Raw genomic sequence first — 26991 nt, forward strand, 5'->3', positions numbered from 1 at the left:
ACATTGTACAGTATAGTAAGTTGTATCGAAACTAAATAAATAATTTAAAAGCCTTTGTATCGATTAATCTGACGAATAGGTTGTAACCAACCAAACAAAAAGGCAGGTCGGTTTAAATGCCTGTGCAAACGTGCACGTTACATTCAGGACGATATGTCGATTTTTTAAGTTCCGTTTTTCGTTCTGAAAAATGGTAGTTATAATTTCACAAGGAATAAGGAATATCAGTCCTGACTGAATGTGGGGTACATGTATGTAAACACAATGTGAATATTCAGGAAAGAAGAATGGCGGAGGGGGGAGACAACACCACGCCGTGTGACCTGTGTGACGGTCAGAACGAGATTAACAGGAAATGTCTGACGTGTGACGAGTTTATGTGTGAATCCTGCAGTAGGATCCACTCCAAAAGTAGACAGTCACGTGATCATGACATCATCACCATCGCCGACTCCGAAAAGTTGACAGCGCTCGTGCCCTATCAGCCCCGCGAAAATGATGATCAGGCAGACGACATCGATGACATTGATGATTTCTGTGAGGAGCATGAAGGAGAGAGGTGCATATTGTTCTGTGTTACGCGAGGATGTAATTGCTTGGTCTGTCGTGTCTGTATTTTAGATTATCATCAAGGACATCGATTTGTGGAAATTGACGATGTCCTGACATCCTTTAAGCGCCACGAGGCTGACAGAAGTCGCGAGGAAATCGAAAACTGTATTTTGCCATACCTCACAGAGAAGAAAATGCGACTGACCGCGGCTAGAGAAAGTGTCTTGAATGACATTCAAAGTAAAAAAGAAACGGTGAAACACAGGTATGAGGAACTCCGGAAAGAGTTAGATAAGCACTATCAAACAACCCTGTCTGGTTTAGCTAATGCAGGCAAGGCCAATATAGAGATTATTGATACTTTAGGAAAGTCCATAGATTTCCATATATCACGGCTAAGATCTAACCTGACTACCGGCGAAAAACGCTCTGAAAACAGAAATGACATTGGATATATCAAGTATGCTCGTGTGTTAGAAACTGACATCGAAAGTACACCCGAGGTGTTGATTCCGAGTTTCAATAGACTCATGTTAAATACACATGGAAACTGTACGATATCTGATATTTTTGGAGATCTTGAAGAGGTTGTCGAGTGTGAACCGGAAGTAATTTCGCGGTCATCGACAGGCTTCCCTGAAGTGTCTTCCATCTGTCCCGTGTCGCCATTCGCAGCTTGGCACGGACATTACAAACACAGAGGCATACAGCTCTTAGAGGTAGATGAATGTGATCATCTTTTACCCGGAGGAGGTTTTGGAAAATCCGGGGTTTTAAACATGGCTGCCACACCGGAAGGAGATATGTATATGGTCATCTACGGAAGTAATGACGTCATCATGTTAAAAACAGACGGTTCGGTTGAAAAGATTTATGACACTCGACCTTATGTTGCTCTAGGTATTGCAGTTACTAAAAATAGAGACATCTTACTTTGTCTTGCCGAGTCGTATCCTAACGAAATGAACCCAAATGGAAAGCGGAGAGTGGCGCGAATTACAAATTTCGGTATTACGCGAGATATTATTGAAAAGGACACCGAGGGTCAGGACATATTTGTATACCCCTTTCGTGTTGGTGAAAATATAAATGGCGACATCGGCGTCATAGATCACGTGGGAGATGCGGAAGGGTTGCTCGTGTTGCTAAACTCGGAAGGCACCACGAGGTTTACTTACAATGGTCGAGAGCAACTCGAGGGGCAAGTCTGCAACTTGACTGACATCACATTTGATGGAGAGGGCTGTATCCTAATGTCTGACGTCACAAATCAATGCATCCACATGCTATCGAAGGACGGTAAATTCCTCCGCTTTGTGGACGTGTACATCTACTATAACACTAAGTTATCTCCGACAACGCTCGCCGTGGATTCCTCGGAATGCCTCTGGGTTGGAGGTGTTTCCAAGCATAGATACTTTAACAGAACAGATGCCCACGTCGTACGTGTCAAATATAAAATGTAAAAAGCCTGATTTATCAACAGTGATTATGAAGATTGTGTTCATTAGATTTAATAAAGCTTAAGATTTCAATTTACAGAATTGGGTTTGTTGCTCTGTGTTAGGGTTAGAGAAAGAATTTAATGTACTGTAAAAACTGTTCATATCAAGTGAGTTTAAATAAAACGACATACATTTACTTATCATTCAACTTTAAAGATATGAAGATGTTGGACTTTTAAAACATTACGCCCAATTTATCTATGATAATAAACGAAATCTACATTGCATTAAATAAGATAAAAAGATATTGTATTTCATTTCTCGTAATCAATGCGTGTAATAGAAAAATTTCTTCAGCTTCATCTGGGAGCTACATTAGAGCCAGAACCATTTATTCCATTTGAAAAGTAATAACAATTTAAATTCGTGCGTAACGGAACACAACAAAAATGTATACTACAAATTATGATATATTTAACTTTGTTTAACTTTTTTTTGTAAATTGCAGAGAATGTTTTTAATGGTTCTGGGCTGTAAAACACATCACACAAGACGGCGATTTTTTTATGGATTACTAACATATTGAAGCGCTTCAGTATCAGTTTAGCACGTTTCTCAAGGAACCCTTGACTCTTGAATTTGCCAACATTTTCCAGAGCCACGATAAAAAAAATGTATTTCAAAACGAACAGATAATGATTTTTGCATAGGGACCAATGGCATGTTGTCAAATTGGTAGGCTGGAACAGGCGGTAGGGAGGTCTCTATTTATTTCACCACAAAAGATTCCTTTCAAAAAATATTAACAAGGCGTTTAAAAAAAGATTCAATTTGCATCCGTTGTTTTCAATCTAAAGCCAACAACTTTTTTGTAATTTGTCTCCATGGTCAAATTTTAATGGGTTTGTGTTACTTTTAACGTTCTTTTCGACGTTTAATTTAATTGGGTTACAAGTGATATATTTTATGAATGGTCTGCAACAGACAATGTTATTTCCGTCTATATGACATTTTCTTGGAGTTTTTTTTAACATAATTTCCAATTTTATTTACTTCAAAAGAGGTATATTTAAAAAAAAATATTAGAAAAGCATTTGAACAGTTAAGTGATTTTCTTTTCTGTTTAAAAAGCATTCTAGTTATCACGTTATTTAAAACTAACTCCTATAATAATCTATATACTAGTATGCCTATATGTCACTCGTGATGATGCTTCTTGATTTCAGTCAATTAATTGATATCTGTACGTGTTAATCATTGGAAATATACAATGCAAACTACTTTCAAACTTGATAAACAGCTTTTCAACCTTTTTATATATACACTTATGAGGCAGAAAACAAGAAAATGAAGACAGACAGAAGTCGTTTTAGCATTAGGTTCTAGACTCCTCGCCTAACCCCAAGTACAGAATAATATTTAGGTACACGGAATTCCTTTGATTTCCTCATTTTAAATATTTGTTTGCCTGAATTGTCTCTCCAGTATATTGCGCAAAGCGTGCCTCTACCGTTTGTTTAGACAGCTGTGAAGACTGAAGAGTTGAGAGAATTAATTCTTCATCACTAGGCAGTGTTAGGTACCAGTATGTCTTCTAGGGGTCTGTTTATCCTTACTTTTCTTATAAACATTACAAGAGACCAGAGCAAAGCTGAGCAGACTCTCTCTCTCTCTCTCTCTCTCTCTCTCTCTCTCTCTCTCTCTCTCTCTCTCAGTGAGATGGATATGAGTGAAAAATTTCTTTCTCCCACAAAGTAAATATTAATATAAAGAAAGGAGAGAGAGAGAGAGAGAGAGAGAGAGAGAGAGAGAGAGAGAGAGAGAGTTGCGTCAGATGATTATAATTATGGGCTCATTATGGACGATTAAATCAGTAACAAGATTCCATCTCCCGACAATTTGATAATCCACAGGAATTCGCTTCCCCCAGTATTTATACTTTGGAGGATCCCGCACGTTTTACGCAGCTGTCGTTGCTGGTTGGGTACTTCAGATGATGCTTGGAACAATTGTCGGAACAGTTGCCCTTTTCATTATTTATCTCTCCTCTTTTTCTTCAGATCTGCACATCTTTTTAAACATTAAACCTACAAAACGCTTGATTTTATTTTTCCTTCTTTTTTTTTTAATTTCGGTGCATCTTGGCCGAAGGGAAAGTATATATATTCTGAGTCATCTTAAATACAATACGAAAGCAAAACTTTTGTCCTAGAATTTCAGGCATTTTAGTGTCTCCGGATTTTCGTTCGTCCGTTTCAATTTGTTTATGGTGGGAACCTTTCTCGGCCTAATCTGGTTGTTTTTGCTACTACACACACACCTGTAAAACAACTTTATCAACCAGTCTATTTTGTCCATCATCATAATCTATGTTTGGCAACTGTCCATTTGTTTTTGTGAACATCGTATATATAGATAATGTAAACTTTTCCTGGATTATCAAAACAAATGTAATGAACTCAACCGTTTTCTAGTACATAGAGGCCTTGTCCTGGTTTCTTGTCCCCCATTTTCTGTTTTGTTTCACTTATTCTTACATGATATAAAAGCTTTGAGATAATTTATAAAGGTCCATATCAAATTTTGAAAATCCTTAGTAAATTGCTACTTGCTTGATATTGTTTGATGCGTATGTTGTTTATAAACTAATTAACCGTTGTGAATATTCACAAATTGCAAATGACCTAAAATGTTGGGATGCGGGAATCTATATGCTAAGAGTAAAGCAACTACAAAGTATGTTACTGAATAGAGATTCTCGGGTCGAACGCCTCTAAATGTTTACGAGTATCTTTCAGTAATTGTAAGAGATAAATCAGGTTTGAATTCAACGTATACTGTTCATCTGTGCTATTATGTGAAACTTAAAACATTAACGCGATATTAATAATTCAACTTCATACGAGTTTTGTTTCTCCGCAAACTTCGGCTCTCCGTCGGAAGTCTGTCAGATTTGATTTCTCCGCGTAAGAACCGAGGTGTTACTTTTGGTTTTCTAATGTCTCTATAAACAACAATCATCTGAAAGCGATGCTAGTGTAGACGACCAAATAATAGGAAAACAGACATTTTTAGGTCTATCAGTTCAGAGAATATACAGGAATCCCGTCGCCTTTCTTACACTTATACCATCATCGCTAGCACAGATAAAGGCCACTATTTCCTACAATTTAGAAAAGAAATCTTTACGACGTTTGAAAATGCAAGAAAAAAATCTTATCTACCAAAACGTTCCAAGGACTTCTAAAAAGAATGCATAATTTATCACAAATGGGAAAGTAACGATCGTGACGTCATCATTATAAACTGGGTAACGCATGATAAGTTGATTTTTTTCTTGGTAACACTGTTTCGATTCGACAGGTTGATTACATATTTCTTGTATACGACGTCGTCTTTATCATAGAAACTCCACTCATAGATCTTCAAAAGTCAATTAAACAATTCAGAATCCTTAAAGATTCGTTCACCATTTTGTATTTCGTTGAGACCAAAGTCCAATGCGAAAAGAACTTTTTAAAGCCATTTCGCAAAATTGACATAACGGGAAGAAACGGGTTGTTCGTAAAGAAGTGAAATAAAAATATTTTGTGCGGTCCATGGAGACTGGCACATATTCTCTTAATACCCGGATGAGAGCGAAATGTCGGAACCATTGTGATAACTAGCGCGGGTGGGAGTGTATTGCTTCCCGGACAAAAGGTGTCATAATGATAAATTTGTCCACTTTCTGTGTATGTCCAGTTTAATCTAGATATGCGTGCCATTTTGGGAAAGTATCACTTGATAGGGTTGTCATAATACAAGTCCAACAAAACATCGCAGAATGGAAATAAATTAAACTGTTTTCACCTATTTTTGTCATTGCGCCCTGGGAACAACGACTGATCAAGGTAAGAAATGAGAAACTGTTATATCTATATTATTTTTTACAGGTATATTCGAAAATGTTGCAAAGTGCAAAGTTTTCTTGAATCTTAAAAGTTATTATTAATAAATGGGAACATTTTTGGTCAAAATAATGTTGCATTTTGATGTAGCTTTTTTTCATTATTTTCTGTGTTGGATGGGTTATCTTTATATTAATTTATCCACTAAAACGTCGAAAAAGCGGAAATTTAGATGGAAGCTATTGCCTTTTAGAAAATTACTAAATGTAGACAATAATGGGGGCGGTGAAAAAAGGGATAGTGCAATTGATATAATTACATGTAACACGGCCATCAAAATGTTAACTTTATAACATGCAAAATAATATATTGAAATATATTATGCGATTCATCCGCATGCCATGGCAACAAGAACATAATGAAATTCTTTTTATAATACAATTTTTATGCCAGATCTGACCCTCTTGAAAATGAATTATATATACAACGTTACGTGATAATTTAACCCCCCCCCCCCCCCTCACCCTGCCCATTTCCCCGAAGATTAATGATAGCTATTACAAATACGACACCCTAGCCGTATTGTGCTAGGTCTATTCATGACCGGAACTGGTTATTTACCTGTAACAAGCTGACCCAGGGCCGTGAAGTGACCACAATCTTTTTCTCTTTAACATGATTAATATCGCCCATTAATTTCCGTGTCAGAGCTTAGTTTCTCTCGCTCCAATGATAGCTTGTACATGTATGTGTGGGTATACAAGCAAAACGTTCGACCCCGCTTTGGAATTCATTTATAGATGAGGTTTTTATGAATTAATAAGGAGTTCCAAGGACAAACGTTATCAAGTTGAATTCCGGTCTTATTAGTATATGTCCACGTTTAATTAATTTCTTGGCCTATTCATATCTTCTTTATATCTCCCGTTTTTTTTATGTACTTGAAGCTACCGTTTTTCGTCCATGCATACTATATTGTCTTGTTATTTATATTTTGTTTTTTGTTCGTTGTTAATACCATTCAAAATGCGACTTGGCAGAGAGAGAGAGAGAGAGAAAGAGAGAGAGAGAGAGAGAGAGAGAGAGAGAGAGAGAGAGAGAGAGAGAGAGAGATTAACTTTATGCTTGCGTTCCAGAGTTCAGTCATCAACTCATTACCGCATGCGATAGAATTATAAATAAATGAAGGACATTACGTTATCGTTACAATCTTATTAATTTGTCACTCCGGATTCATATTGCAGTATCTCTTATATTAATTTCATATCGCCATTAACCCCCCGAGTGGGCCACACGTGTCTTGCGCGGTCGCTGGACTGAAAACGGTCTATCGTTCCAAAGAAGGAAAAAAATCGAAAGAAACTATATGACACATGATCAAATTATACAGAGATAGGGATGAAACATTAGCATACAACTGATAAATGACGCTCAAGTTACGTGTGATACACATCAGTTCAAAAGGTCGGCCGTTTTTTGTTTGGCCCCTTAAGCCGATGAGGACCAAAAAAACCATGCTTTTCGACATTTTGCAAAATGTTATATTCTTTATAATTAATCTCAATTGTACGTCAAATATCACGACAAAACATAACAAAGGATATCAGTCATTTAATAAAAGAGACTTCGGCTGATTTAAATAATTTCAATGTGTAAATTTTATATATTAAAATTTTGGGGGGAGGAACGTCAGTACAATGATTCTAGGCTGCAAGACAGTTTTTCACTTGTTTGCAATTTTCATTATATAAACAAATTTCCCCCTACAAACTTTGCTTGTAATATTTGGATTCCTAAATTCCTGTTGCGAAATGAGTTTTATGTTTTATTAACATAACCAGACTTATTCAGGCGAGTGGAATGAACGAAACCTTTGTATATTATCTTCTAAATGTCATTTTCTCAGCGAATTTTAAGATGCTTGCAAGAGAAACACATTACAGAGATAAACATTTCCTTTTTTCAAAATTCAATAGTTCATAGACTATCACATGCAAAAGAGGCTTTGACGGTCGTTTAACGAACCTCCAAAAAACGTTTGCGAAAATATCAAATTGATGAGTTTACTAAAGTTTTGGCTTACACACTGTTATAATATAATTATGATAAATTTGGCACAAAGGCCACAAAGATGCCATTCATGAAGGAGAATATGGCCAAAGCGTACGTAATGTTGTAAATTTCTGTCGCTTGAAAAGATTGCCGGTAACAATACACCGTATTGTCCAGTCATTTGGAACCATTGCATCACATGACTAGCCAGCATCTTGTTATTATATCACCGAGGCGGAAGTTAAATAATTATATACCACCACCTCTTTTTCAAAGTTAATTTGAACCGACAGCCGCTTGTCTGTCTTCAACAGTCTGAGGCGTCTTTTGCTTTTGCAACAAACATATGGGGACAATCTGGGGGCACTTGTTCCGGATACATTCGGTTGCAGCTCTTTTTTTTTCTGTCTCGCAGCTAGATGAGTTTTCCAAGCGCAACGAAACGGTCCTTGCTCAAATATTCTTTATGTTCTAAGAGAAAAAGACATCATAAGTCTGAATTCAACTGCTGTTTGCTAGGAGTGTATTATCAGACATCCCAATGTTATTCAGAATGGATTTCTGGATAAACCCAGACTCTTGTTGAAAACGATCTGTTGCAGATGACATTTTGATCGAGACCAGGGCTAAGAAGTCGAATCTTTAGAGTGTTAAATGGCTTTTATATATCACTGCATTGTCTACCGGAAATCGAATTTTTCTATAAGCTCTCCAGATCCACAACCAATGAAGAACTAGTAAATTTGATAGCAGAGAGCTTTTGCATCGAGATTAGTTCTGATGACGGAAATAAAAAAAAAGGTGAAATAACATCAAACTAATCGCGCTCTGAGTGTTTGTTCAACAATTCGTTTTACGAGGATAAATATTTTATATGTTATTTAATCGCCGTTCTCTTCAAAGATATTTCAAGGGTGACTTAAATCTTCTTCAGATTTTTATTAGGAAGAAAAATTTACTCTTCAGACTTGGACCGTACGGGGGATGTTAATTTCTTTTCCCTCGTAAGTGGGTGCTTGAAGTCTCCTGAGCTACCGATCCGTATGGGGTGTCGCTAGAAGCCCCCCTGCGCTTTCGATAACGACCAAACTTCACAAAAGAGGGAATATTTGAACAATTGGATATTGTGTATCGCTGAAAAGGAGCAAATTTTAATATTAAGTGTAATCGTCAAATAAAGAAAATCCTACACAAAGGCATCGCCGCACGGACATTCGTCTCTCTCCCCCCTCAAAAACAGGGAGACAACGGTCGCCCTGTATAGACTGCTAATCAAAATTAAGCTGCCAGAGGCCAGGTAAATTCATTATATACTTATCTGAAAGCCCGGTATCTATGTTATAAAATTCTTCTCTCTTTCTCTCTCCCTATCTCTCTTTCTCTCTCATTACACACCCATCCCCCGTTGTTACCTGTTGAGCTGGCGTAAGGCGAGATACGAGGGTTTTGCATTGAAACGTAACGTTTATTTTTGCACGGTAAACTTCTTCGGGTCACTGAGAGGGACCTATACGGAGGTGCCGCGAGGTCGCTGGGCTAGTCTTCCTTCTCTCTGTGCCACGCTACCCCCTCTTCCTTCTGTTTCACTTTTAACCAAAAAGGAAAAAAAATGGCAAAAATTATAATTTCGAAAAGGGATTTATAAACATTGTTTTAAGAGGGTGAGTATAATTTTTTTTAAGATTTTGGGGGGGGGGGGGGGGGGGTATACTTAATTTTAAAAATACGGTCAAAACTCTAAATCAAATTTTGTATATGTTTACTTTGATTAATTTTATGGTTTTCTATGATGTTTATAGAAAATACATTTTTTAATATGTCAACTTATGGGACAGCAATAAATGCATTAATAGTCAAATATTCTTCGCAATTCTTCGCAATTATTTAAATATATATGTATTTGTATCAATTCCTTGCAGTATAAAACCGGATTTATGTCAATTTCAAAAGCGAATTTAAAAAAATGAAATTTAGATTTTATATATTTGGAATGTATGTATCGGTCTTTGAGAGTTTTTTTTTGTGTCTCTGTTTTCGGTTGTTCCTTTATAAGTTTATAAGATAAGAATTCTGTTTATTTTTATTACCAAGACTTTTCAGAGTTGCATAATTTCAACGTATGTGAAATACCAGTCAGAATATATCTTGTTCATCGAAATGAAACATTCACATCTTGAAATCTGCATGGTGGAAAAATAAATAAATATCAAAATTGGATATGAAAAGAAAAAGAAAGCTCATAATTTTTTTCACTAAAAAAGAAAACCACACCAAAAACTCCTTACACTTTACAATATTGAACGAAAACTCTAGAGATGTTTTCTTTTGAGTGATCGCAACAGATTTCGCCATTTTGATGGAGTGTCTGGTCCCGAGGAGTTAATTAGGAAACATTTTGTTTATATGGGTTGTGAGTTCCCGGAAGAGCCACTAGAAGGCGGCATAGCACCGCAAGAGCTCCTCTCCTCGATTCTAAGTGAATTTCCATGTGAAACACATCGCTACCAAAAAGTAAACAGTGGCGTGACCATTTTGCAAAATCCTGGTGAATGATGCGTTTCTATTTATTTCGTCTACTAAGGTACCGATAGACTTTGAAGAGGCAATTTTCTGCTCAGTTGCTTCCCATCATAAGGTGATTTAATTCCTAAGTTTTGTGCATTTAGTTCTGTATCGTTTGATGTACAGGGCAAAATTTCCGGAATGGCACGAATTCCACATCGTTGCAAATGAATGAATCCTGAGTTTAACAAAGTTTGCGCTAGAAATCAACTGTTTAAAAATATTTATCAACGAAACTGATAAAACAAAGATGTGCAATTTAAGAATAAAACTTTTTAAGTGATAAAAAAGTAAGAAACAAAAGTCTACAACAGTAAAACAAATAAATCAATGACTTGAATTTCTTTTTTTTTTTTTATTGGAAAACTAATGTATTATGACACCCTATGCGGCCCTGGTCGCAATGTTAACTGTTAAAAATGTATTACTTTACTCTTGTACATATGGTTAATTGTTGAAGTGATTAAGCTTGAAACATAATGATACATAAATGTCAAATGTCAGAAAGAACCATACAATTTACTTAAACTAGTAAATGAGGTAGTTTATCAGTGTTTATAAGACCCCTCCCCCTTTTCAAATCGAATTATTATTCTGGGAATTATATCCCTTTGACCAGGCGATTTTATTTGTTTCGATATGTGAAATAAAAACGTACAATGTATATTGAGCTAAGAGAGTAATATAGAACTTATTATCAGGTAAATTGCATGCATGGTTGAATGTTTGAGGCAGACCGGGCTCTCCAATGCTTACTATCTAAAGAGGTGTGTCTAATGATGAATGATCGCAGGCTTACGAAAGGCTGTAAAAGATTATCAGTTATCAAATTTATTGCTTCATTTGTTACAAAAATAAAGAGTAATCCAAAAAGCAAAGAGTGAGAGGAATCAGTCACAGATGCAGATTTTTCTGCACGAGTCGCGCGATCTGCTACAAGAAGTGCATGCACCCTTTTTGTATTCAACTTTTCTTTTTTAGGCCTAATATATTTTGCAGTAAAAATCCCCCCAAAAAAGCAGTTTCTAGATAACCTTTCATAATTAAAAAAAAAAAAAATGCAAACTTGATTTCCGGAAATTTAATGATTGATCGATGCCTCTTCCATCATTTAATATTTGATATGTCGGGAAATGGAGTGGAGACGAGAAAAGAATGATATCTTCATCTAACATGTTTGAACAACTGAATAGTTTCCCAAAAATGAAGTATCCATTTGAATATGTAGATACGCATGATGTTCAAGAATACTAATGATGTTTGCATAGGTTTCTGAATCAGAGACCCTGTACTGTTGACTATTTTGTCTTCTGAATCTGAGAAGCAGACAGGCCTTTTATCAGTTTATCCGTCCAGTTGGGAAAAATTATTTATCTTGATGAAATTTTAAACCAAAGAGTAAAAGATATTTAATTTATGTATGGCATTACAAAGTGTTAAAAAATAGAAGACCATATGAATTATTTTGGCAGTTTAGGCAGATCTAAGTGATCATTTCATTTATTAGGAATTTAGAATGTTTTTTAATGCTCATCCCAAGCAGTTGTGATTAAAAAAATTTTGCAATTAAGAATGTTGTGTGTTTAATTCAAGCTTGAATTCATTGGCAAGGAGATAAATCAGTCAATGTATTGTAGGTTTCACAGCAGTAACCAGTTTACAGGAATGGGAGAATGGACGGAAAAGCTAAATCTCCACATCCCTCTGGTATCCCAGTCCCGCGTCGGATTCGGAGAAGTGCCTCCCAACCGATACCCCCAAGAATGTCCAGGAAGGACCAGTTTAATGGTCAGCTAACGGACCACAGGGACCAGTCATGGGATAGCGGCTCCGTTGAAGGTAAAGGAGCCACCTCTCCATCGGGGACACGGTTGGGGAACACAGAGAAACGTCTGTTACAGTCTGTTGATGGACTGGGTAGAACAAACTCCCGGAAAGGAAGAGGGTCGGAAAGTCCTGTCTTGAGGCAGTCCAGATCCTGTGATAAATTAGCTAAAAGGCAACCTCCAGGATCTTTCGATGCCAGTGATGAAAACCAAGTAAGCAATAATTTGTCATATGATATTAGATTTTTAATGTTAAATCTTAAGGTGGTTGGGTGGTCAATAAATAACACATCACATCTACCTTAAATTTATAATTCTGACCATCTTGGCACATATGATTATTTTGGCCACTAAATATTATTAGAAAAGAAAAAAGTCAAATACTTTTGCTTAAAAATTCTAATATCTTAAAAATTCTTTATACACAGCTCTTCATTTTATGGAGATCAATATTGTCTAAAAATGGCCCATACAATCCAGCCCTCTTAATTAAGACAAATGATACAACTGATAGAAGTTTGAGGGTTGGGGGTTGGGAGTTAGATTTCATGTGCATGTATGCAGTTTGAAAGTAAACATCCTAAAAGATTGCATTGTTGCTTTATTTATAACTACAATTTGAGGATAAAACTTTGATTAGCCTTTTAAACATGATAATACATCTTGTGTTTGAACATTCAAGTTTCATCCTATGTTGTTAAAATTATGCAATAATGCAGGTGGTTTTGTAAAATAAACATATATATTTAACAGACATTGATAACATAATTCTGAAGCAATCTTGGGGTCCCCCCATTTTTACTTGTTGTCACAGTGGGGTAGAAATGGAACAGTAAGCTGATTGAGTTCAGATGCATTCCTAAGACCATCCAAACATTGTCTTTATCTTCAGAAACCTATGTTTCAGACAATTTGAGAGTTTTTTGCAAATCAGAAATCAGGAGATAAAATCTTGGTTCAATTTTTTCCCAATCCCACCCCCCCCCTTCCTTTTACTTCATTCAGACTACAGTTTCAGCAAATTTTTTTTAAACTACGGCAAGGAAAATGTCAAAATGAATTCTAGAAGTTCTATTCTTTAGCTGTGGTAAGCATCTCTTTTACCAGTAAGAGTGCAGAACAATACTAGTGAGTTAGATTTCTCTAGAATAATGGGTTATCAGATCTGGTCCAGGGATGACTGAGTAAAAAAAAAATTTAAACCGTTTATTTGTGGTTGGAGCCAAGTTCAGATAGATAAATTATTAACTTATCTTGTGCAAGTCATACCTTTCCGCCACTGGTAATCACTTGCACTAAAAGAATGGCAATTTCACGTCCAGAAATTTTTTTTTTATCGAGAAAGGAAGGTTTTTTTAATAAAAAGTAGTTCTAGACTGGTACCTTCTTTCTCATGTAGAAATGTAAACCTAGATCTTATTTCAAAAGAACTGCAGAAATTTTAATTGAATGAAACAAAAGAATTCATAATTGAGGAAAAAAATGAGTATCGCAGGATGGAGGTGTTATTGCCAGAGGTAAAATTAAAATTGAAAACCCACGGAATAAATAGGCGCAGGCAAATAAAACCATTGAAAAAAGATTGTATCGCTGACAAATTCTTTGTCCAACCATTAATCTTGTTCATTGAAAGTCAACTAACATGGGGGCTAAATGGCCAATATTTGCATAAATTACAATAACTTTGACATCATCTTAATTCTTTGCATTTGGCTCGCTTTGAAAGTGTGAAGCAAATTAAAATCACAAGCAAATCACTGCATGATTATCTGGAAAAAGTGATAATTTTTGGTGTAAAAAAAAATCTTATTGATTTTCACAATGGAACTAGCTGTCAGACAAAAAAAAACCCAAGGATTTTTTTTCATTGTTGCAAGAGGTATCGTTTTGAGGATGAAAGTCATTTATTGCTGGCAGAGGGAGGTCTTATAAGCATATTTCACCAGCCATTGTGCTGAACTTTTCCTACTGTGCAATTTGTTTGGAATTAAGTTGATTTTTTGACGGTATAATAGGGAAGTATTTTCTTGAATCTAAGCCGAAATATTGGATGGTAATCCTTATGTGAAAGATAATCCAGTTTTCTCAATAAAGGGATTTGTGTTACACCAAAGATGAAATTACTAGCATTATTCATTTGAATTGAGGACATCCTGGTGTGAAAAGCTTAATTTAGCTGAGATCATTTGTGAAGTCATAATGTGTTTCATCGGTAAGATATCTTTTCCTTTGTTACGTAGAATCTAAGAAAATGTTCAAAAAACTTATGAAAAGTTACAAAATTATGTAAAAATGTTTTAAAGTCCAGAACATTTGCTGGGTAATCTTTTATTATTACAAAAAAATATTTTACATTACAGCTAAAGATCAAAAACTTTGATTAAAAAAACCCCATTGACTTTCAATCTACTATTGTGCTATATTCACATATATGTTTCATTAAGGCTGTTTGGTTGTAGAAACTTTAAGATGCTGTAGAGAAACAGCAGTAAACTTTTTTAGCGTTGTAGCAGTTAAAAAACCCCCACATTTCATGCTTCTTTTTGTGAATATATGATTTTAAACAATGAACATATGGAGAAAGTAACTTGAAATTTGAAGTGTACTTATTAAGATGTGTACAAATATTCCAATGTTGTTACAGACTGGGTCATGAATGTTATGTTTTTGAAAAGAAAAAAAAAACATGTATTTTAATTTTATAAGTATTTCAACAGTTTCCTTTCTTGCCTGGTAAACAGTAACCCTATATAATTTTTTGTCTATTTAATAGTCATTATCTAGAGAAATGAATATATTATCTTTTTTGGTATCATCCTGCTCTCCTCATTGTTCTCAGCATCTGGCCCCATGCGTAAGGAGGGAGTTTGACAAATATGATTATAGAGATCAGCCAGTCTTTATGAAGCAGAATAATTGCCACTTTCTGACCAATTTCCAAGGCTTCACCTGCAGATGTTTGAAATTTCACAGTCAACGGAATAAAGAAGACATTGTTTATCCCATTATGATACATTAATTAAAGGAATTTACTGAATATGAACATAATATATGTACCAGTTTGTAGGTTCTGTATGCATGCTTACATTTGAGGGGTGTTGTTGATATATTCAGGACCATTATGGCTGGAATAATGGGATTCAGAATCAGATGGAAATTCTATGTCCCGGTTGTGAACATGTGAAAAGGTCTTTGCACTTTTATCCTAATCCCTGTACTGTTTTTTCCTTCATGCTTGCTAGTTTTGATGTCTGCTTCATTGCATAGGCTTAAAAGGAGTCCCCGTTTTTATAGGCTAATCACATGCAGTTGATTTTACTGCCCTTGCAAGTTAATGAACCTAAGAAATCTAGGGGTCATAAAAACTGATGACTGAAGAACCCTGATCCCCCAAAGGAATTGAAGGCCATCCAGGGTGCACTAGCTTTCAGAGACTGTATTTCATTAAGGTTATGTGTATTGTTGGTGTGACTTGGGTGGCCACGTCTCTTGAACTGTCAGAGGGTACATGAGCATTTAGCTCGATGTGCCATGATTGCGTAATACAGCCAAGATGGATGGTGTGAAGATAAGCATGGTGAGCGTGTCACACTATTTTTTTTGTGTTTTTCATTTTTTGTCTCTTGTTTGAAATGGCTGACATTTTTATCAACTTAAATGACATGCAATTCTATATACACACTTTATGACTGGTTGTGATCTTATATATCCAGAAAAGATTTGTCACCCCATGTAAAACTGTGATTTTTTGTTCATTTACCAACATAACTACCATTAGGGGTAGAAAAAAAATACCTCAATATATTAAATTGTCTTAATTCAATTATGGTCATATTGTTAGTGAATATATTGAATTTAAAATGAATCTGATAGTGGTGCCAGATGACAATTAAATGATGAAAATAATTTTATCAATTTTGTCTTCTCAATTGCCATAGCTTTTTGGACTGGGGCTTGTAATGCACACTGTCCTAATAATCTCGGACTAGGCTGAAATCCTGGAGAAATAAAGATATAATAAAAAACATGAAATTTAGGAGGTCATGTCCCTCTGTTTCGATTATATTGATTCCGCAGACGTGACGCATCAACCCGGACTCTTGACGATTTCCTCAGAATCCCCCTCCCAGTCCAAATGAAGAAGTCAGACTGGTCTGAAAAACGATAATATAATGGTGTACTTTAAACTATTGAATGGAACACAATTGTGTTAATGAACATTTCAGAAAACACTCATAAATTTTCATTTCCTTTGAAAGAGAGGAGGGAAAATCCAGCTCTGGCAGCAGATGTCTGTATGGTGTTGAGTTATTGGTGGAATATGGATGAATCAAGAACTTCTACACTTTTGATCTTCCCTTTTCTTTATTTTAAAGTCAATAAGTATTGTATAAAGATATGCTATCTATATTTATGAGTAATATTAAGGTAGATAAAGGTAGATAAATATAAATATATATAATTTTTTCCCGTATCTGATGCAGACATTGTTGACAACCTTGCCTCTCTTGGGCTATAATTCATTCTGGTTCAAGCATCCCTATGTGTTAAAGGCACTGAAATAAGCTAAAGTATCATAAAAGTTATAAATATAGATATTATACAATTTATTTGATCTAGTTGTTTACGAAAAGTCCCATCTGTGAAACCTGTCATAATATTAGGACGGCCCCATCCAGATATGTAAACCTTGATATTGAAATACTAGAATATGAAAAACATTGCCATCCGTGATGTATATTGTACCATAAATCATTTTTTGAAAACAAGCTATTGACACCACAGGGCATTAAGGTAAATGCACCTGAGGTGAACAGATATGTATCTTTCTTTGGACAAACTTTGGAATGTTTTTTTTTATTGTACGTACGACCTGCTGTTTGTTTATCGGAAAGACGGTCAAAATAGCGCATTATGATATTGTTAATGTAACTGTATATGCGGGAGATTAGCATGATAACATATGCACCGAATTCTTCTCTCTGCAGTTGGAAAGAAAGACTTTTTGTCTATACCTTTAGTTTATAAATGCATGCCCCCCCCAAAAATATTTTTTTCTGATTACAATTATCTCTTTAATTACCTTTGCAGTTATGTAGTCTCAGCAGAGTTGATTGTTTGGGTTTATAAGCCATTGACAGGTTGAAAAAATGGACCCCTGATTATTAGGGTGTAGGTTTATCAATTTGTTGCATTCTTTGGGAGCTGTGATTGTATCGATATATGGAGATTTGAGAGAGCAAATATTTCTTGCTTTGAAACCTTCAGGTAGTAATTTTTTGTGCGGTACTAGTAAGGGCATTGATAAGATCATTAGTTAACGATTAAATAAGATCACATTTTATATTTACTGATACATGTACTAGATTTTATACATGAACAAATTTCTCTTAAAAATTTACTCAATCTCAAACTTCCCATTTCTACTATGGTATTGAAGATATCCATTCATTCCAGAAAGCCTACAATCTGTACCCAAGTTGTCCCCCTTTGAATGTGATATTAACTTTTATCAATACAATTAGGCCAATGTACTTGAATGCCCTGTATACCAGTAGACCACTTTATTTCACAGATAGATATATTTGATATATATGTCACAAGGAACAGGATCATCAGGAGCTCCTTACAGATAGATATATTGACAGTTAAGAACCCGACAAAGACCTGTATGCCCAAACGAAGTGACGTTCATTTTGTTTACATGACAATACAGGTGCTTTGATATGTTTGTTTTTAATATATCACTGTTTTGTCGGGACGGTAGGTCAGTTTTGACACATGAAGTTTTGTCATTTAATTCGTTGTGCGGACGAAATGCGAAATGATTTCTGAAGTCACGATATGTTTAAATACTGTAACGTCTTGTTTATTGGTGCAATGGTATATCGTGACACAACGTGTTTTGATCCTAATTTGGATCAAGTCCCATTTATTAAAAAGAATAATAAAAAGAAACTTTAGAAACTTTATACCCTCATCAGTGTCAGCATTGTAATTAGTTAATTGTTAATTAGTTTATGCATGTAGTAATGAAGAATCTAAATAAATGTGCATTTTCTTTCATATGAAATTGTTATATTGGAGCAAGATAATTAATAATTTTATTTTCCTAATTACAAATATAGCTTGTATAAATCTAACTTCATTACTTTTCGTTGTACCAATATGGTAAATAGATTCAAAAAGTTTTCGACTTTATATATACCGCTGCCACCTCTTTGTACTAGACTCTTTACCCATTATGTGTTGCGTAAACATATCAACCGAAAAAGATCTTGAATTTCACGGAATGAAATGAAACACATCGAATTGTGAAAAGTAAAGATATAAAGGTTAAGTTTGGTTTGAATTTAAAAATTGAAAAAAAATTTGATTATAGATTTTTTTGGTTCATGATAACTTTCAAGTTACCTAAGATTCAGTCTATCTGATAATTATGCGGTTCAAGTTTACAAAAGTCTTAAATTATTCTACCAGACTTGTGAAATAAGTGTTGTACAGAAAATGTGATTTTATTTCCTCCACAATTCTTGTGAGGGGTTTAATGTTTCACAATCTACAATTCGAACATTTGTTAAAACCCTTTATTTGAAGGTCAATCATCAGCATAGGAAAGACATTATCGATATACTTTAATCACCATCTCAATAATCCGTCTTGGACGTTAGGAATAATAGGAAAAACATTCAAGATATTTCCTCAATTATAAAATAAGGGTGGAGTGTTAATTGAATAAATATCGAATGCATGGAATTAAATGTACTTGAACTAGAGCATGAAATCGGCAGGTACGTCTCTAAATACCTGTATATCGAGTCATTGAGAGATATCTCGGATAATGATCAGGGTGGGGAGGGGGGTGTTTATTGAGGATACAAACCATCAGCTTTATAATGCTTGTCAACAAGTTGGAAGTTGAATACTTCCCATAGTACTTATCTCAAAAAGCAAGTACATCCTGTTATTCTTGAAGTATGTAAAAATAAGAGACCTTGATTGTAAGAAAAATATACATCTTGAGCATCAGTTTCAAGTGTTTGTGATTGAACAGCTCTATGTTTGCCCTAGCTGTTTTAAAAAAACAAACATTTGTAGAAGTACATATATCAAAGGATGTTATCATGCACCTATCCCTATAATGAAAATATTTATAATTTGATTGAAACAACTGGCAACTGATATAGCAGTTCAGGTATTTAAAATTAGCAAATAAAGATTCTTACTTCACTTATTATCCATATATGGGAAGCTGCGTGTAACTATGATAACCTGTTTTAGAATTTTCGAATGATAAGATATTATCATATTAAATATGTACGACATTGTATTTTGGGTCTTTTGTATATAGAAGAATGGATTGGGGCTGACATTTAGGAACTTGTTTTTGTTTATGCTTTCAGAAGTCAGTATATCAGACAATCTACAATTTAAATGCACCACCGACACCACTATTAAGTATGACATTATAATGACCTAAGAATTCAATTTCATAAATCATACTTCATATTTTAAATGTTTTTTTTTGTACAAAATGTAATGTGAAAATGCGTTCTCCTTTTCATTGTTTATATGTTTTCCAAATTGCATAAGTAGAGGATTGAGGAGAGCATGCTTAGAGTACGAAGCAATAAATCGTACATTGTTTACAAATCTTCATCAAATGCTCATGAAACTTGATTTATATTGTCTGTGTTAATTTACGTAACCTACGTTGTTTTTAAGTTATTAATGGACATTGTTATTCTGAGCTAATTGGGATAATGCTAATTGCCGGAGTAGTGTTATTTTGGTACTGTAGAAATGGCACTAACTGTGACCATTGGTGTCAAGGAACATATCTCGTGTAACATTATTTAAAACTGTCAACATCAACATTTTGACAGCACAAAATGTATTCATTTAATTGCTATATTGTAAGGACACACATTAAGATTTTTTTTTTTATAAGAAATGTTATCTCAATTAAATGTTGCAAGTTGAAATTTCCAACAGTTTTAATACTGGATGGGTCTTATTTATATATACTGGATTGCTTGCAGATACATATATATACCAAGTAGAGTTAATTAAACTGTTTTGTGTGTTAATAGAATTATGTTTTGCGACAGGATATTTGACGGAGAAAGGATTTGATCGAGTTTTCCATCTTTTGGTCATATCAATTTTCATAGGCATTTCGTTATGGTGTTGAATATGGGGAAATTTTAGAAATATTGTGATTTACAAAATAAAATAGACTTCATTCATCTCCACTGTAGAAAAGCTGCTAATTTTTTTAAATTATGTCATCAAAAGGATCATTCTATTGAACCAAAAAAAGCACAGAAATAATAAAGATAGTTTTGACTTGTATGAAAGGAAAGTAAAAACTAGGACATTGAGTTCAATCGCCCTGCAGTTTTTGCACTAGAACACCCTGTTTTCTGTCTTGCAGTGGAAGACAAACATGTAAAGGTTCCACTGGTGTAAATGCTACATGTTGTTACTGATTGCCTTGATCAATGACAAGTACCTGTCTATCAGTGTTGATGATCTTGTCTGATTGACTCCGGGTTTAGACCTCATCATCTTATCCCTGCAACCATCTGATGGTATCGGAGCCTCTCTGTTATTCCGAGCATTTAATACTGTCATTGCTATGCATTCACGGCAGTTTACCGGTGCCAGTCAATGAGTTTAAAACTCTACACATCAGACTGATCGGTAATTATACTGCAGTCAGTGTTTTCACCTCTTTTGTAAAGTGAGCAGGAATTTTTCAATTTATATGTTGCAACATCTATAAGTTGTTTAACCCATGCACCCATGCACCCCCTCCCCAGCTCTGAATGTTTTATTATTTAGTGCTGCTGTCACCAATTTCACAGAAAATCTTCTTGATAATCATTTTTGTTTTTTAAAGTTATTATTAAGGACCCTCTTTATATAAAAGTGGGATACTTTTTTGGGGGACTTTGAGAAATTAACATTGCTTAAACTAGTACAGTATTACTCAAAGGTGTGCATATTAAGTACATTCATATGTAGACCATTTTCAAGTTCTCCATTGCATGCTTTAATTCTTGGTTAGAAAGGTTAAATTGATCTCTTAATTGAACTGATTGTAAACTATGCCAATATAGTTTTTTAACTGGAAACCAGGCTTATGAGTCTATATAAATATCATCATATGAATCTTAAACTCTTTAATTTTGGGCAATGCCAATGGCATTCTGTTGTGTGCTTGATAGCTTTGCAGACTTTATGAAAAATTCAGCAACAAATAAAGTACTTGCTACAAATTAAGAGTCAGAATATCTCACCTTTTACGAATGAAGAAACATTGTAAATGTCAAGAATGAATGGGAAAGTCACAAGGAGGATAGGAATCTTCTTTCATTTGCCTGACATGAATGTGATGGGAATTTTGGTGAAACAATATTTTTTCATTGAAGTGACTGATATGTAAATATTTTGTCAGCTAGCTGGTATTTTACTATGCTGTGAAAAAACTACTAAACAAACTGTAAATACATGAAGTTGGTATTAGTTTGATGGTGTAAGATTTGTTTATTTTATGTTTTTCTTTTCTGTAAAATTTGACCCATTGTTGCAATTGTCTTTTAGGCCAGCATTTTTTGAAATTTCGATTTACAAACCCGCCGACCATATTTTTTTAAAAATTCAAATAAAAATAAAAGGACCAGAACTAGCTATTAATTTTATTTTTTCCTCCGACCCGAAATTTTCTTTCTGGTAAAAATAAAAATAATGTTGATGCAATCACGTACGTGTAGTCTGAATTATTGTTTTTCATGCATTGATTAAAAAGACCAAGTTCTTTCCGATCAAGTCACAGGCACTAGAAGTCACAAAAAAACACCATTGGGCCTACTCCTGTTTGCTTTCGTCCAACCCTACAATTTACGACCCTATTAAGTTTTGTGATCGGCAACTTAGCCAGAATTTCCTCAAGAAAGAGAAGTTGAAGTCTTTTTCTATCACAATTCCGTAAATTAAAAAAAAAAAACTCATTGGCGCAAGAAAATGATAAGTTACTTATTTAAAGAAACATTTTTTGCAAAATAAATTCTAAAATAATCATAATTTAACCGTTTGGAAATAGATCCTCTACATAACGGTTGTAAGTGGGTCATAGGGTTGGACTAATAACCCTAAACAGACTGAACACAGGAACCTTATGACTGAAGGAAAGAGAATGATTTTATTTGTCATTAAGCTAACAAAATAACGAAACATTTCCTTTATTAAAGGTATAATTACATAAATAAATAAAATTTTAAAAATTAGTTCGTCTTTTTTAAATAAAAAAAACTTGTTTGATTTTTTACTGACATTTATGGACATGCTTCTAATCCAATTTATTTTCAGTAACAATATTTTATATTTTGAATTTGTGAATAGCATTGTTAACTTAATCAGATGAATGATTTCTCAAACTTCTTCCTATTTTTCTGCAAGGAAGAAGTGAAAACTCCCTTAATTTTTTTGGTCTTAATGTATAGGTACAGTATGTACTTGTATATATATACATGTAATTATATAAAAAAAAAAAACTTCGTTTTTATACATGCATATACAATATATTAACTCAAATTTTTAGTGCCCATGGATAAAATATGTTATGATAAGAACATCATCAACAACCAAAATTACTTATATATTTAAAAAATGGCGGCTCCTGGACATGTGTTCTTATTTTAAAAATAAAAAAAATATTGTTGAAAAATTGTTTTATTTTTATTTTTTTTCTCGACGGACAAATTTTTCAATTTTATTTTTATTTTTTTTCCCTCCTCCTACCCAAATAATTTGAAAAATATTTCGTAAATCTAAAAATTAAAAAATGCTGGCCTTATCAGTAATATGAGCCAAAGAAAAAACAACAGCCAATTCTCACTCTTTAGAGAATTTAGTGGAAAGGTTTAGAGAATAATGGACATTGGTTCTGTTTAAATTCAATTTAATGAAACATAGTTCCAATAACATGCATTCATTATTAATATTTATAGGGAAGTTTTCATGATTCAAAAAATGTACATGCATGCACTTGCCACTAATTTGGATGTTCAATAGTGTTATGATATGACTTTGAAATAATAACATAAAAGTGGAATTTAGTTACGGATTTCTAAATTCTCTTTATAAATATGATTATTATCTCTAGGGGGGTATTTATAAGGCAGTATTTTTAAAACATGAAGGTGCCTTTGAAACATTATAACGTTTTGATTTGTATCTACTCGGTATAGAATGATGTAAGACACTATATAGATAGGTTCTATATTCAAATGCTTTTCAACCTTCCTCTGAAGCCCTTGCAATTCATATCTGGCAGCTCTTAGTCCATATTCTAGCTCATAAAAGATTTGACCTAATGCCCAGATGCCGTTCTACAGTGAAAGTAATGATTGTCTATGATTGATATCAATTCTATGGGTAGATTAAGAGTTGCATATAAAAAGCAGCATGGAGGCAGATGTTCAAATCTGTCAACCATGTGCAGAAAAACAAAAGGGGCCCCTTGATTACCCGTACATTTCCTGAATTTGTCAACCATGAGAAATGTTTCAAGAAACCTGACATGACTTTCGCTTTCTCCCCTTTAAACAGGGCAAATCACATGACCATTGTCTCTTAATTAGCCTAAAACAAGGCATAGCGTTAAATTGGTCCAATGACAGCTTAAAGAAAGAACTCCATGTCAAGATGTTCCTTGGGATTAGAAGAAGGTGTGGGCAAAGTTCTGTGAAAATGCACTCGAAATGCATGAAAAATCACTAATCGGATGTCTCCGCCATGTAAATCACTACTCAACGAGGGAGCAAAGCCACCAGTCCATTTGTAAATGACAGACAACTTAATAGTAGCCCTTGCATTGTTACCAAGTATCAAAACATTCTGAAAAATGTCTAAGAGAAAGTGAAACAAATTCTTTTTTTGGTCTGATATTCAATTCTCCAAATCTTTCAAAATAGATTAGTGTTGTTTGCAATTAAGGCTATATATAGGAAATATTGATAGTTCTTTTTTTTACAACAGTTTTATATCAATGAGTATAGACAGGATTTGTTTCTATTACAGCCAATTATCAGTAAGTTTTATTTCAGTAGTCTCAAAAGTGGTTCTCAAAGTCTTGGAAATTGACAGATGAATGTGAACAATACAAAGGTTTACATTATCAGTTTAAAAATCATATCTTTATGCATTTTGTGTCCTAATCCTTCTAAAGACACAAACGGTAGCAGTGTTACATAATTGAATTAATTAGCCACAAAGATGAGGAAGAATAGATATGGAAATCATCGAGAAAAGAAGTGTTAAAAATGTTAGGATGGCCAGGAGATGAGGCCTGAATGGACAATTGTTTGGGATGGTTGTGTCTAATCTGGCGGGAGTAATGAGAGGGGTGTCATGCTGAGAACAAGCCAATAATGGCAGCCCAACAAAGCCTCCCAGTCACGAGTCCAGTCCCCAGATTAAATGGCCATTTGAGGGATGCTCCTGTTCGCCGTGTTTGGGCAAATATTTTGACATTGGTGTTGCAGTTTTTTTAAACATCGAGTTTGGAATAGAAAGTGGCCACAGTTCTGTCTAGCAAAACCGCAGGTTTGTCGGTAATGCTGCTATATATGCTATTTATCCTTTGCAGATATTTTTGAAATTCGATATACAGTTGAACTTCGAAATCTAGAACACTGATATCTCAAATACAAAGGATATGTTTAAGTGATTTGTTAGTCCCAACCATTTATTTTTTAAATATTTTAAGCATATCAAATGCTCTGATATCTCTAAGTTTTTAAACAGTCCCATCTAGTTCAAGATAACAAAGTTTGACTGTAAATGTACTGCAATTTTAACTCACCTGATTTTCATTTTATCTTTGAGTGTTGAGTGGGATGAATCTTTCGAATAACTTATATATATATGATACATTGGTTCTGGTTGAAGATGTTGTTTGCTCCTTATACTTCTTAAACAAAAGATGAAGAGTCTTTATCTTGGATCCTTGAAGATTTTGGTTGACATATAATTTATTGATGTTGAATTGATCCTGTTTTTTCAGACCTCTGTGTTAGTACATGTAGATACCTTATATCAGATGGTCCATTGGGACAATTAATTGTATTCCTCTCTTTTCAGAAAGACCCAAATTATTTGAAATTTTGCTGTTTTGGGAACTTGTTTAAAGATGAAATGTCCTGTCAAGAATAAACATTATCATAATGATTGTATCCTTGATATGGACTGATAGGGCATAAAAAACAGTGGCAAGGTGGTTTCAGGGCTAATTGAGTCCTATCTCCTTCAGAGGCAAACAGTATTAAGATACAGATGGTTCTGATGCCTTGCAGAGCTTTATCGCATTTCAGATAGTCATAAAAATACACATCCTATAAATCTAATGTCTATCAAAACTATGCCATATAAATAAAAGCCCAAAAACTTTTCTTATAATCTGCATCTGAAGCAGTTGTAGATAGCTAGTTGTCACATAATAGTTTTCAATACACAGGGATATTGTGTCAAAGTACATGTATAAACTTTTATCTTGGTAACAATAACACAGGGTTCCTTGCACCCAGTACTTATTCTGGTAGAGAGGATTCTGATATCTTCTGGCCTGACTTTTAATGTGGTTTGGAAGCACATGTTTGGTTGATTTACTGTATTAATGACCCATCATCATGTTCCCTGCCTGCTACAAGGTGATAAATCGGACATCATGTCCAGGTGCACACTCCTGTAAGAGTGACTGCACGCACTGATTTAAGACACCTTCCTGTGTACCTCCACCTCTTCTTAAGCAGAAGATATGATGAACTTGTCACCTCTCTGACAAAAATTTAAGCTTTTTCTGGGAGATAACAAGATTTTGCTTTTTGCTGATCTGAAAATTTTTGCCTATACAGTTTGACGTTTTTTAACATGACAGGATGTCTTGTGAGGTAAGATTACTTTTAAAATGTTTTTTGCTATGCGATGAGGTCATTAGTTCTGAAGTTTTGCTCATTTCTGTTGCAAAAGTGTACCATGTGGTGATATGGTTTTTTTGGGGACCTGAACAAATCCACTTAATGTAAACTTGGATTTTTTTTTTAAATGAAGGATGAGTACATGGAGAGCATGTGGAGACATCAGCAATCTGTAGATTCTCAGGGGATTGTTGATTTAGATGAGAACTGTTTCTCCAACTGTTTATATACTCCTCTTGTAGGTATTGGTGTTAATGTTTCCTTTCAATTGTTCCTTCTAATGCTGAGGAGGTTCATTGACATCCCCCCACAGCTGTTTCATCAGGCGCTTCAGACCTGAGCCGATAAGTCACGGTGGTGTTCGTGGCGTTAGGTGGTGTTTGGGTTGTTTTCTTGTCTCTGTCTCGTGTCAGAGGCTGTATGTCTGGCTCAGGTGCTTCATTTCTGTTCTTCTACAACTTTGGGTGGACCAGCTGTTTTAAGATTCATGCCATATTGTATAGATTCATTGGGGGCCAATTCAGATATTGTGGATTTCATGGACAGGTCCCTATCACCGAAATTTTTGATATGGTACCCACAATAATGATATTTATGCATTGTTTGTTCATGAAGATATGATTAAAATAAAAATTGAATGAAATATCACTTTTGTTAAATTTTTATGTCTTTAGCTGAACCT

General features: G+C 34.5%; 2 protein-coding genes across 5 annotated transcripts in view; both read left to right on the forward strand.

Annotated features, from left to right (window-relative positions):
• The first annotated feature begins 108 nt into the window (after positions 1 to 108).
• LOC128176541 (uncharacterized) lies at positions 109 to 2084 on the forward strand. Its single transcript, XM_052842948.1, has one exon. It carries the CDS (start codon positions 288 to 290, stop codon positions 2016 to 2018), a length of 1731 nt encoding a protein of 576 aa, XP_052698908.1. The 5' UTR covers positions 109 to 287; the 3' UTR covers positions 2019 to 2084.
• Positions 2085 to 8898: 6814 nt separating this feature from the next.
• Positions 8899 to 26991, forward strand: part of LOC128175940 (kinesin-like protein KIF26B) — an 89955-nt gene continuing 71862 nt past the window's right edge. The window contains exons 1-2 of one of the 4 annotated variants that reach the window (XM_052841858.1): positions 8899 to 9236; positions 12139 to 12540. In XM_052841858.1, coding sequence (XP_052697818.1) covers positions 12175 to 12540 — 366 coding nt within the window. In that variant the 5' untranslated portion in view covers positions 8899 to 9236; positions 12139 to 12174. Of the gene's footprint in view, positions 9237 to 9446; positions 9601 to 11648; positions 11726 to 12138; positions 12541 to 26991 lie in introns of those variants that run through there. The other 3 variants (XM_052841857.1, XM_052841859.1, XM_052841860.1) reach the window with 3 other exon arrangements.

Source organism: Crassostrea angulata, chromosome 3 (assembly GCF_025612915.1).
Source record: "Crassostrea angulata isolate pt1a10 chromosome 3, ASM2561291v2, whole genome shotgun sequence".
Classification (NCBI taxonomy): Eukaryota; Metazoa; Mollusca; class Bivalvia; order Ostreida; family Ostreidae; genus Magallana; species Magallana angulata.